Source organism: Myxine glutinosa, chromosome 8 (assembly GCF_964187855.1).
Source record: "Myxine glutinosa chromosome 8, kmMyxGlut1.1, whole genome shotgun sequence".
Classification (NCBI taxonomy): domain Eukaryota; kingdom Metazoa; phylum Chordata; class Myxini; order Myxiniformes; family Myxinidae; genus Myxine; species Myxine glutinosa.
Genome location: NC_136268.1, coordinates 105,721,319 through 105,735,033, shown reverse-complemented (window position 1 = coordinate 105,735,033; position 13,715 = coordinate 105,721,319). Strand labels below are relative to the sequence as shown.

Below are 13,715 nucleotides of genomic sequence, written 5' to 3'. Positions count from 1 at the left end.
GTGTTCTTTGTCAGACCTGAAGATAAACACAGTGATATCATTATAAATAAATAATTATAAATAAATAATCGTGAATTTATACTTTAATTGTACAAAGGTATCACATAATTTTGTATGAAAAAATGTGAAAGAAAATATTGTCTCAAAATGTTTGTCAAATGTGTTGTGTAAAGTAATTAATATTTGCTTTGCTTCCTTTTTTCAGCATCCTGCCTTTGCAGTTGAGCCCTGGTTGACGCGATGGAGCCAGTGGCCATACTCAAGCGGAAAAGTGGACAGAGAGTCACAGAATCTGCATCATGCTTTTTCTGTGAGAACACTACGCCAGTTGCTGACCTTCGCACAGGGTCATCTCAAGGGAAAAAGAGAGCTAAAGTGGTTGCAGCGGAGCGGAGAAAACTGTGTGATAGAAGCAACGTGGACATCATAGAAAGACTCGAGGCACTATCTGAATCAGACTTTGAAGGATTAGAAGTCAAGTGGCACAAGACATGCTACAGTGTATTTACATCGGACTCCAAGCTCTCCAGACTGAGAAAACAACGTCTGCCATCTAGTACCAGTACTGATGTTCAGGCAGGCCCTTCCAGCAGTACTGCATTACAATCGACACGACGCAGCTCCTTACCTGCTGTTGACTGGAAGAAATGCATCTTTTGCCAGCAGCAAAGCAAGGTACCACTTCACAGAGTGACCTCGCTGGGGAAGTCAACAGAAATAACTGAATATGCCAAATCGGATCTGGTAATGAGGACACGACTGGCAGGGGTTAGTGACTTGATTGCAGCCGAGGGATGCTACCATCTACCTTGCTGGGTTGCTTTTGAGCGAAGATGCAAAAGGCAGAAAGCAACATCAACATCACAAAGAGCAGACAGAGACTGGTGCATGGGCAGGCTATGTATAGACTTAACCAGAGGATTGTCCCAGGGTCATGTATACGACATGGGGAAAGTATGGGTCCGGTATGAGAGCATCTGCAGGGAAGAGGGTGCACAGGTGCCTCTGAGGTACAAGAGACGATCAACGTTCTATGAAGAAGTCCAACAGTCAGTCGGATCGAAAGCCAGCTACGTCCGACCCCTCTCTCAAGGGCACTTGCTGATGTATCCTGGTGAGCAATCAGATGTCATCATTTCGAAACATCTCACAAAGTCATCTCAACATTCCATGTTCTTATCTGATTCGGAGTCTACAGGAGATGAAGGAGAATACAGCGAAAGAATAGGCTTCCAAGAGAACAACATCTTCCAAGACATGGTGCACGTTGCGCTCCAAATAAAGCAAGACCTTCTTGACACCCCAGGACATCCCAGCATGTGGCGAGGAATTGATGAGGAGCATGTGGCACAGGTGATCCCAGATAGCCTTTACTTGTTCCTCCGGCTCCTGTTTGGAGGCACCGATGTCGTGAATGAGGGTCTGCTGGATGATGGCGACCTCAGGCGGAAAGCTTGTAGCATAGCTCAGGACATTGTGTATGCAGTGTCCAACAGTCGGAAACTGACACCAAAGCACATTGGGCTGGGGATGGCTCTTCACCAAGCTACACGATCTGAGGCTCTGCTAGATCTTTTCCATGCCGCCAACCATACCATTGGCATCGACACGGTCAGACGAATCGACACCTCCATAGCAGAGGGTATTCTCGACAAGTTTGCCATGAATGGCAATGTCTACATCCCAGATAACATTGCCATGGGGAGGATGGTCCACTATTCCTGTGACAACATTGACATCCTTGAAGCCACACTGGATGGAAAGAATACCTTTCACTGTACACAGATGATGGTGTGGCAGAGAGGACCAGCACCATCAGATGACAGTCCAACAGAAAGGGGGATCGTGAGGTCCAGGGCAATCAAATCTGATGCTCTGAAAGCATTTCAAGCTATTGATCAGGCTCGACTACCATCTGGCCAAAGACCCTCACCCTCCTTCAGTGAAGCTAACAAGATAGACATAGATGGCTGGTTCGACAATGACAAAGAAAGGCCGGAGGCAAGGCTGAAAGACTTTGCGTGGGTGGTCTCCCACTTTCATGATGAGGTTCATGCAGTTCCAGCATGGAGGGCCTTCATTCAATGAGGCAACCAGTCTCACTGACCCACCCGCAACTACAGCAGGTATGCTGCCAATTCTTCAGGCCCAAGCTGATGACAATGAAACCATAACCACTGTCATCAACCATCACCAACTTGTCACCTGTGGATGCAAATCAAAGTGCAGAACTGCTCGTTGCAGCTGTTACAGACAGGACCTCAAGTGCACCACTGCCTGTGGCTGCGACGCCATTGACTGCTGCAATCCTGCAGGCCAGTGAACACTTAAACATTTGCAGGATATCAAGCACATCAAATCATGCCCAAAGACACTTGTGTATTCACCTATTAGTATAGTTAGTGAGAAAATGCCTATTTTAAACATTATTATTTGTTCAATTTGACCTTGAAAATGACCTTCAAGGTCAAAATCCAGGGTGACATCCACCCTCATATTTTTGGCCATCCCACAGGAAATTGATTTAGTATGGGTGCCTGCTTGGACATGCAACAGAAAATGCTGCAAAAAAATAACAGAGAAAATACCTCTTTTTACCCTTTTTTTGGTACATTTGACCTTGAAAATGACCTTCAAGGTCAAAATCCAGAGTGGCATCCACCCACATTTTTTTCCACATCCCCCAAGCAATTGATCCAGCATGGATGCCTGCTTTTAACAGGAAATGCCACCCAAAGATTTTTTGTATGACTTGGCTGGTCCACTATTAATTAGAAGCTCGTTTGGCGATATGATCGATGACCAAGACAGTTTGTGACAGACTGTGAAGCATAGGATATCCACAGACTGCACCTCCTCCAAGCGTTGGCCAAATAAGTGGACTTGGATTCAAAAACTGATCCTTATGGAGGGAAAAAGTGTGAACGTAGGATTTTCCTGTGTTGAAAGACTTATTTAAGGTAGCTTACCAATCAACAAGGTTGTTCCAAATCTCCAGAGATGGGTACTGCAGTAGTGTGCCTCTGAAAAGTGTGAATTACTGTTCTGTACAGGGTGATGTCATCCACAAAATTGAACAGAGGATTACAAGAAAGTGGTGAGGTCATTGATGTCAACCAATAAATAATAAGTTCCGTTCTGCTTTGCAGGACTCCAGCTTCAAGATGGAGATCTTGAGATAGAATGCCATCAAGAGCAAACATGGTCTTACCCTCGGAGAGGAAACCTGATAACCATTCAAGTGGAGGACACTTCCCAACCTCACCCCCCCCCCCCCCCCCCCAACCCCCTGCCCCCACCCCGGATACTACTAGCAGATAGCTTGGAAAGTATGGCTGGGTGCAAGGCAGTATCAAAAGCCCGACTGGTGTCAGGAGTGATGGCCCTGATCTCTCGTTTGAGATGTAGTACATCAATCCATTGTTGATTTAAATTTTAAAGGAAGCAACATGTCCATTTTAGAATATCTTGGGCAGAGGCTGAATTGATCAGGAATTGGAGAGTCGGAGAAGAGATAATGTTTACGGTCTGCAGCAATGATAGATTCCATTACTTTGATTCTGATGGAGAGATGGCTGATGAGTCTGTACTCGAGTGGATGTCTTGGAACTCTTCTTGTGAATAAGAGCCATGTTTGTAACTTTTGAAGATGAAGGCAGGCGACCACTTGAGAAAGACCTGAAGAAGAGTGAGGAAAGAGGAAAGGATATGGCCAAAGTGAAGATCTTGAGAATTTCAGTGCCAATGCTGTCAAGACCAGATGTAGAGGTATCACGGTTGACAGCGATCTTAAGATCTTCTCAACTTTAATCGGAGAGAGGTCAGCAGGCTGCGGAAACATGATTGGGGTGGAGGGGCATTGTTGGTACGTAAAGGGACGGATCAAGGATCTTGGATTTTTCAAGTAAAGACAGCGAGTGTCAAGATATTCCATTTTTACTCGAGCAATATCCAACATTACTCCATCCTTTCGAGATTAGACGAAACAGAAAGAGCAACAAGGAACGAGGTGAAAGTAAACATCAAACAAGATGGCAAGGTTCACAATGTACACCCCCCAAGAAAAGTACTCAAAATCATCAGTGGTGGGACGAGGGAGGGTTTAAGGTATCTTCTTAAAAGTCTAGTAACTCAAAGCACAAGTGCACATACTCGTAGTTCGACAATGTTTAAACCAAAATGGCTCTACACTTACACCACCCAAAATGGCTCCATACTAAAACGACCCATAATGGATCTACTGTGAGCTGCCAGTGTGCAAATAAGACTAGTTCGGTAATCCGAGTGCTCACTTACGTTACCTCGATAGAGCATGGCCTCTCTGCCGCATTCTTGGATCACACGTCTTTCTTCCTCAGACAAAATGTATGGTTGTATGCTCTCCTGCGTGAATGGAGGTGTGCATCAAACTCAGTAATTGGGAATTCAATCACATGTCGTATTCGCTTCCATGCGATCATGTTTGATGCATCAATGTCAGCCATTTTGAATTTGATCACGATTGTAACATGCAATCCATCAATCATACAAATTGTTCATTCTTTAACACCAAATAGTAAGGTGGCTTAATGAAATATTTTGGAAATACCGTTTCCGGGTGGACAAAAGTTCCAAATTTTCCATGAATGTTCCTCACGTCATAATGATTAATTTCAGAAAGATAGCCATATAGAACGAGGCCTCAGTAGGGGATACTGAAATTCAACATAGGATATTACCCACAGATATGACAGATGTCCTCATTAGGCCTTTTTATAAGAACAGTTATTGGGGGGGAGAGAGGGGGAAATCAACACCAAACAGTCAATAATGAATGAATGAATGAATGAATGAATGAATGAATGAATTTCATTGAATGAATAAAACGATCATTCAGTCAATAATGCATCAAATTAAACTGATATAGATGTCACCTGTACATTTACTCACATAAAAATAGTGTATAATGCTTCATATGTGATGGCTGTAAATAGGGGGACAATGGCAGACAATATCTCTTGCAATCGGAAAGTTTTAGAAAGTTTTATTCATACTTGCTCTTCAATATTTCAATTATCTTGGGCCAATATTGGACCTTTAGTAACAACTGTGATTTATAATATGTATGAAATCATCAAATATAATTAAGAATCACATCAATTTGTGTAAATTCTTTATTTTCCATTTTTGATGGCTACCCTTCTGAAATTAACAATGGTAACCTAAAATAAATTCTGTGGACATTTTGGTGCTTTTGTCCGGCCTGTAACGGTATTTCCTATAAGCCACCTTACTAAAAGGACCAAATGGGCAATGCAGACAAACAGTGGTATGGACTAGGCAACTAGTGGGGGGAGGGAGGGAAATGGGACAACTAGCGGGGAGGGGGCATCCAGCAGGGGAATGAAGGCAACAAACAGGGAAATGACAGGTGAATGAACCAGGCAACTAGCGGGGCAATGAACGGGGCAACTAGCGGGGCAATGAACGGGGCAACTAGCAGGGCAATGAACGGGGCAATGAACGGGGCAACTAGCGGGGCAATGAATGGGGCAACTAGTGGGGCAACCAGCAGGGGCATGAACGGGGCAACTAGCGGGGCAATGAACGGGGCAACTAGCGGGGGCATGAACGGGGCAACTAGCGGGGCAATGAATGGGCAACTAGTGGGGGCAATGAACGGGGCAAATAGTGGGGGCATGAACGGGGCAACTAGCGGGGCAATGAACGGGGCAACTAGCGGGGCAATGAACGGGGCAACTAGCGGGGCAATGAACGGGGCAACTAGCGGGGCAAATAGCGGGGCAATCAACAGGGCAAATAGCGGGGGCATGAACGGGGCAACTAGTGGGGCAATGAACGGGGCAACTAGTGGGGCAATGAACGGGGCAACTAGCGGGGCAATGAACGGGACAATGAACGGGGCAAATAGCGGGGCAATCAACAGGGCAAATAGCGGGGGGGATGAACGGGGCAAATAGCGGGGGGGGGGGGGGGGGGGGGTGAACAGGGCAAATAGCGGGGGCAATGAACGGGGCAACTAGCGGGTAGGGTGCACACAGTGCCCCCATATGAGCATATTGCCCTGTCCCTGTTTTTATTTTGTTCCAATCATTAAAATATTAGTCCTAGTCAATTTTTATGAAAATTGGACTCTATTTATGTGTCCCACCATTCACTTGAATATTTCCACAAAAATGGCCATAAGCCGCCATTATAACAATATTATGGTAAATAGGCTGTCTTTAATTCCAGCACTAGTATCATTATTTGTTGTTGTTTTTTCTTGAGACTTCAATGTGAATTGATTTACCTGTGTAAAGTTGTAAATAGAAATGCCAGGGATGAAATGTCCAGACAGTTGCCATGAAAACTGCTGCTAGATTTGGGCTATTTTTAGACATGCACAGTCTAGACATTGTCTAGACATAACAATGCAGTCACAATATGAGCTGATTGACTGATCTGCTCTGTAGCAAGTATATGCATTATGCAGGAACTGATCCTGATGTAGCTGACATGTTTGCCTTTGGCCTGTCATGACACAGATGCTATTACCCAGTTGTAGATATTGACACACATTTGTGATACGTTTGTGTGCGCTGCCAGAATTACTAGCAGAGAGGAAATATTATGGAGGAGGATAAATCATCACAAGATGCTGGTGTTCTTGATATCTGCTTAACTGATGAACTCCAGCATGAATCTACGCCAGGCTCGCCAGCAACTGCAGCAGGATCTAGTAGAATGAAAACAAGAAACTCTTCTGAGATATTTGCACTAGGTCAATCGATCACGGACGTTGATTCAGAAATAACTGGATCTCGCTTGCCTACAGCACTACAGGTCCTTCGGTGTCTGATATTCCATATACAGGATGGATATTCTTCCAACAAAACCAAGTGGGATTGTTCCAAGCTGGTGCTTGCAAAGATTCAGCCTTTTTATGAGAAAGCAAACGTTCCTTTGATATGTGATCGCAAAGCATGTGAAAAGATCTTGAAGCTGCACGATGAGAACTCCAAACTAAGACAAATCCCCAAAAGTCGCCGTGACATGCCAACTGTTTTGAGCAAAGTCCATGAACATGAGCAGGATCTTTCCAAAACATTCCCACTCTGGCCGCTTGATGCTGAAGAGAAAATGAAAACTCCTGAGGACATCAAATTCCTGCAGTCCATGAAGACAGATCGTATTGCTAGCTTTGGAGGTTTTGACACTTCCCTCGCGAAACAGAAACAGAGATCAGAACAACGCAAGCTTCTGGACAGACGAAGGCAAGAAAAGGCAGAAGCTGAGATGGCGGAGTTAACTGCTACAGCAACATTTGAGAGCAGTTCTGATACTGATCCTGGTGACACCGAGGATGGAGTGGATCTCTTGCCAGGAACCTCTATGGATACACATCCGAGAAGAAAGCACAGACGAGTGGTACATTCTGGGACAGAGGCTTTCATACCTCATAACATCATGAAATCCCCCAAAATGGTTGCACTTGCTACCAGAATGAAGATGACTCCATCACAACAGGCTGCTTTCACTGAGGCATTCGTCCAGGAAGCTGGAGGGGATGTGTCCAAAGTATATACATCGTATGCTGTGGCTGATAAATCCAGACGAGAAATCAGAAAGCAAATAGCTGAAAGTTACCAGGAGAAGTGGGATGTTCCACAGTTTGCTTCTCTTCACTGGGATGGCAAGCTGCTTCCCTCGCTCACAAATAAATATGAAAATGAGGAGCGGCTGACTGTGGCGGTTGGAGATGTGACAGACATCAAGGTTCTTGGTGTGCCTGCTTACAAACCTGGAACTGATACAAAATCTGGAGAAATCATTTCAAAGCTCACATTTGATTTTTTTTTTTTTTTTTTTTTTTTTTTTTTTTTTTTTTTTTTTTTTTTTTTTTTTTTTTTTTTTTTTTTTTTTTTTTTCTATACTGAATCGAGGCTCGTGAAAGAGCTGACAACCGCGAGGGAAAGACAAAAGACAGCACATGGGGACCACAAGGGAAAGACAAAGACAGCACATGGGGACCACGAGGGAAAGACAAAGACAGCACATGGGGACCACGAGGGAAAGACAAAGACAGCACATGGGGACCACGAGGGAAAGACAAAGACAGCACTGGGGGACCACGAGGGAAAGACAAAGACAGTACAGTGGGACCACGAGGGAAAGACAAAGACAGCACATGGGGACCACGAGGGAAAGACAAAGACAGCACATGGGGACCACGAGGGAAAGACAAAGACAGCACATGGGGACCGCGAGGGAAAGACAAAGACAGTACAGGGGGACCGCGAGGGAAAGACAAAGACAGTACATGGGGACCGCGAGGGAAAGACAAAATCAGCACATGGGGACCGCGAGGGAAAGACAAAGACAGTACAGGGGGACCGCGAGGGAAAGACAAAAACAGCACATGGGGACCGCGAGGGAAAGACAAAGACAGTACAGTGGGACCACGAGGGAAAGACAAAAACAGCACATGGGGACCGCGAGGGAAAGACAAAGACAGTACAGTGGGACCACGAGGGAAAGACAAAAACAGCACATGGGGACCGCGAGGGAAAGACAAAGACAGTACAGGGGGACCGCGAGGGAAAGACAAAGACAGCACATGGGGACCGCGAGGGAAAGACAAAGACAGTACATGGGGACCGTGAGGGAAAGACAAAATCAGCACATGGGGACCGCGAGGGAAAGACAAAGACAGTACATGGGGACCGCGAGGGAAAGACAAAATCCAATTTGCTGTGCAGTTGGAACTGCACAGACTCCATTTGCAACATGGTGTTTGATACGACCGCTAGCAACACAGGGCATGTGTCCGCAGCATGCATTCAGATACAGGAAACCCTAGAACGTCCACTTTTGTGGTCTGGTTGTCGGCATCACGTAGGAGAAGTCATTCTTACGCACGTGTTTGAGGATCTCAAGATCGAGACATCCAAGTCTCCAGATGTCATGCTGTTCACTCGTCTCAGGAAAAATTGGAACTTGGTTCCCCATGAGAGCGATCAGCCACTGCACCGAATACAGTTAGCGTCATTTCTCGAGGAAGGTAAAGATCTAATTGATGAATGGCGTGCAGAAACCTTGCAACTCGTGACATCACAAGTTGACCAGAAACGGGACGACTACAAATAATTTCTACAGCTGTGTGCAGTCTATCTCGATCCTGACTACCCTACTACAACATTTCAGCATCCTGGTGCCTTACACGAAGCTAGGTGGATGGCAAAATTGATCTACTGTTCGAAAATCTGCCTGTTTGAGACACAAATCCAGGATCTCCCATCTGGAACAATAACAGCCAAGCACCAGGGAAAGAAGCTCACAGAATTCGTCACCTTTGCAACACTCGTCTATTCCACTTGGTGGATGCAATGCTCCATCAGTGTAGATGCGCCCTGGAATGACCTCCTCCTGTACAAGAAGCTGCTACGGTATCAGGAACTCAACACCATAGTGGCCAGTAGCGCACTGAAGGCGTTCAGTCGACACCTGTGGTACCTTACCGGAGAGCTAATACCACTGGCACTATTCAGCAGTAACACCCCAGCTCATGAGTGTTGCCTACTTGCAGACCAACTGCTCCAAAAAAGACCTGACACACCGCGCCAGCTTCCTGAGAATCGTTTCGGAACAGGCTTCGGCAAACCAAGGTTCCCAACAGAAGTCAATCTCGGCTCAAAACTTGCTGACTTTGTCACCGAAGATTCATGGTTTTTCTTACATGTTCTGAAGCTGGAAGCAGGGTTCCTGTCCCTGGATGTTTCCGAGTGGCCTGAATCAGAATTCTCCAAGAATGCCTTGATCAATGTTGGAGCAATCAATGTAGTGAATGATTCAGCAGAACGAGGCGTGAAGCTGAGCTCCGACTTCTTGGCAGCTGCTCGCGGTGAAGAGCACTATCAGAATGTTCTCCAAGTTGTTGAAGAGAACAGAAAGATGAGGCCCAGTCTGAGAAAAAGGACAACTGAACCAGATGATAAAAGTCAGGGACAATAAAGACATTGTTGGACCAAAAGTCATAAGCAGCTGATTCATGAGTTTGTTGCCTTTCTGTTTTGTGTATGTTAGCCAAATTGGCCATTATGTTCAATTAATACATTGTTGAATACATGTGTGAACTTGTGAAGGAATATAAAATGTACTTTATATCAATATCTGAACTATGTCTGTCATGCATTAATATTTTCTGTCGATGTTTGCTAACAAAATAAATCCCTACATGTGTCCTTTGTATGTATACCACCTATTTCTGCAAGCGTTTATTGCCGTTTATTTGTTTTTGCCAGTGAATATTCAAAGCAGTGGTGGGACACAAAAATAGTTTCCAATCTTCTTGAAAGTTTGCCTGGCTTTCTTATTTTGGTATAGGAATACAATGAGACCAGGGACAGATTGATTCTATTTTAAAAAATATTTAAAGGGGCACCGTGTGCACCCTACTAGCGGGGTCATGAACGGGGCAAGTAGCGGGGGCATGAACAGGGCAACTAGCAGGGCAATGAACAGGGCAACTATGGGGTCATGAATGGGGCAACTAGCGGGGGCATGAACGGGGCAACTAGCGGGGGCATGAACGGGGCAACTAGCGGGGCAATGCACGGGGCAACTAGCGGGGCAATGAACAGGCTAACTGTCGGGGCAATGAACAGGGCAACTAGCGGGGCAACTAGTGGGGGAATGAACACGGTAACTAGCGGGGGAATGAACGGGGCAACGAGCGGGGGAATGAACGGGGCAACTAGCAGGGCAATGGACGGGGCAACTAGTGGGACTGATGAACAACGCAACTAGCAGGGCAATGGACGGGGCAACTAGTGGGACTGATGAACAACGCAACTAGCAGGGCAATGGACGGGGCAACGAGAGGGACTGATGAACAACGCAACTAGCGGGGCAATGAACGGGGCAACTAGCGGGGGCATGAACAGGGCAAATAGCGGGGGCATGAACGGGGCAAATAGCGGGGGGGATGAACAGGGCAAATAGCGGGGGGATGAACGGGGCAACTAGCGGGGTCATGAACAGGGCAAGTAGTGGGGGCATGAACAGGGCAACTAGCAGGGCAACTAGCGGGGCAATGAACAGGGCAACTATGGGGTCATGAACGGGGCAACTAGCGGGGGCATGAATGGGGCAATTAGCGGGGCAATGCACGGGGCAATGAACAGGGTAACTGGCGGGGCAATGAACAGGGCAACTAGCGGGGCAACTAGTGGGGGAATGAACACGGTAACTAGCGGGGGAATGAACGGGGCAACGAGCGGGGGAATGAACGGGGCAACTAGCAGGGCAATGGACGGGGCAACTAGTGGGACTGATGAACAACGCAACGAGCAGGGCAATGGACGGGGCAACTAGTGGGACTGATGAACAACGCAACTAGCAGGGGAGATTAACGGGGCAACTAGTGGGCGAATGAACGGGAAAAGTAGTGGGGAAATGAACAGGAAAAGTAGTGGGGAAATGAACAGGAAAAGTAGTGGGGAAATGAACGGGGCAACAAGAAGGGGGAATGAATGAACAAGGATATGAACAAGCAGAAGGGGAAGAGGAGAAAACAAAGCATCAGACATGGATGAGGTCAAAAATAACTATCACCCTGGACAAGAACCAAACTCAGCAGAAAAGTGCAAATGAAATTCATGAGACGAGAGGAGACGTACAAATGTCCATTGACAAACTAACAACAACAATTAATAACAACTGCAATAAAAACATTCCCGAACAGGTAACCTCAGCGTTTATGAGCAGTTTCTTAGAACAGAGAAGATAACAATCGGTCATGAAATAACCCAAAACAGAATTTTGTTTTCCATTGAATGAATGATCGTTTTAAGGCCATTTTCCCCACTAGAGCAGGGGTTAGCCTTGCGGGCCCCATGACAATCATGGTTCCCTGTTTGAGGCAATGTTTTTATGGCCGGATGCCCTTCCTGACGCCAACCCTTGGTCACGCTCTTACGATGCGCAGGGATACGGTGTACCTATTCTGAGCAGGGGTACACACCGGGATCATTCATCCCAGCAAGCTGGTACTCAATTTGCCGACCTCGGAAGGATGACAGGCCTCGACCCCTAACCCTAGGCAACCCCCCTGGCGTTAATTCAGCGATCGACCGGGATTCGAACCCAGGATCCTAGGATCCCAAGCCGGCACCCTAACCGCTAAGCCAACACCAGCCTTTCCATTGCTGTGTTTTGCAATGTTTTCCATTGCTGTTCACAATGTGTGTGTGTGTGTGTGTGTGTGTGTGTGTGTGTGTGTGTGTGTGTGTGTGTGTGTGTGTGTGTGTGTGTGTGTGTGTGTGTATGTGTGTGTATGTATATATGAGTGTGTGTACCCATGTCCGTGTGTGTCTGTGTGAATGTGTGTATGTATGTGTGTGGCAACGAGCGGGAGAATGAACATGAATGAACATCCTGAGATGATTAAATTAATGTCACAATAATTTTGTTGGTGTTGATGTTCGTCTTCTTTTTGATTCAAATTGGAGGTTACGATGCAAAAGGGCATTTGAAGTCACACAAAATAGAAACAGTAATTAAACAGTCACTTGCAAACTTGCACATTTACGTTTGGTTATAAATACCTAAATACACTTATTAAATCATAATGTATTTACACAGCTCCACTGAAAGGGTTTATCATTAAACATGAGGAAAAGTGATAACACAACAACTATAAAAACACACACACACACACACACACACACACACACACACACACACACACACACACACACACACACACACACACACACACACACACACACACACACACACACACACACACACGAAATATACACATATACACATGACACATGCACACATATACACATGCACACATACACACATATACACATGCACACATACACACATATACACATGACACATTGATATACACATGCACACATATACACATGCACACACGACACATTGATATACACATGCACACATATACACATGCACACACGACACATATACACATGCACACATGACACATAGACATACACACGACACATACCACATCTTTCGCAACGCGCCAGTCTCATCAACCTGATCCTGATATCAACTTGGACACAAACACCATGACCATTAACCGTGATCGTTTGTTCGTCCTTCTCTACTGAAGGATTCATATGAACAGGATCGAGAGGATCCGCACAGCGGTTCAAAATGTTAACCGTAGATTAGTCCAGACAAACACTTTCACTCTCGCTTCAACCCACCTGATCACTCCCGCCGAACGCCATTACGTCCTTCGAACCGGACGTCCGGAAAAGTCTTTAATTCCCGCGAAATCCGGTAATTAAATCTGGAATTCCTTTAATTTAATTGTCTTTCTCAGGTGATTAACGAATTTCCCGTCTCGTTATATAATTAAATGTAATTAAGACGCCATCATCATTTACCTCGCCATGTCCACGTTAGGATGGATCATTGCTTCCTGACACTCGGACGCGTTTTGCGTACGTACTTTACCAAAACCAATGCCCTCACAGAAACATACGTAATACGTTTGGTTCACACGAAGAGAGTAAAGTGAAAGGAAATTTCAGGAGAATATTTTAGTGCGAAATGAGAGACGGGACAGACGGATTGGGCGCACTCCATTGTTCACAACGAGTGATGTAACTTCAGTGAGAACGGAACTCAGTGGAGAGCACACCTCCACCTGGTTGGCCATATCACTCAATGGTGAAGAATCACTTAAAAAA

At 45.8% G+C, this 13,715-nt stretch overlaps 1 protein-coding gene across 2 annotated transcripts in view; it reads right to left on the bottom strand.

The window, feature by feature from the left end:
• Window positions 1-13,468, bottom strand: part of LOC137432815 (OCIA domain-containing protein 1) — a 31,285-nt gene extending 17,817 nt beyond the window's left edge. The window contains exons 1-2 of one of the 2 annotated variants that reach the window (XM_068125046.2): window positions 13,227-13,468; window positions 4,302-4,383 (exon numbers count right to left, since the gene is read on the bottom strand). In XM_068125046.2, the coding sequence (XP_067981147.2) occupies window positions 4,302-4,383; window positions 13,227-13,250 (106 nt within the window). In that variant the 5' untranslated portion in view covers window positions 13,251-13,468. The remainder of the gene's footprint in view (window positions 1-4,301; window positions 4,384-13,226) is intronic. The other variant, XM_068125047.2, reaches the window with a different exon arrangement.
• Window positions 13,469-13,715: the final 247 nt, after the last annotated feature.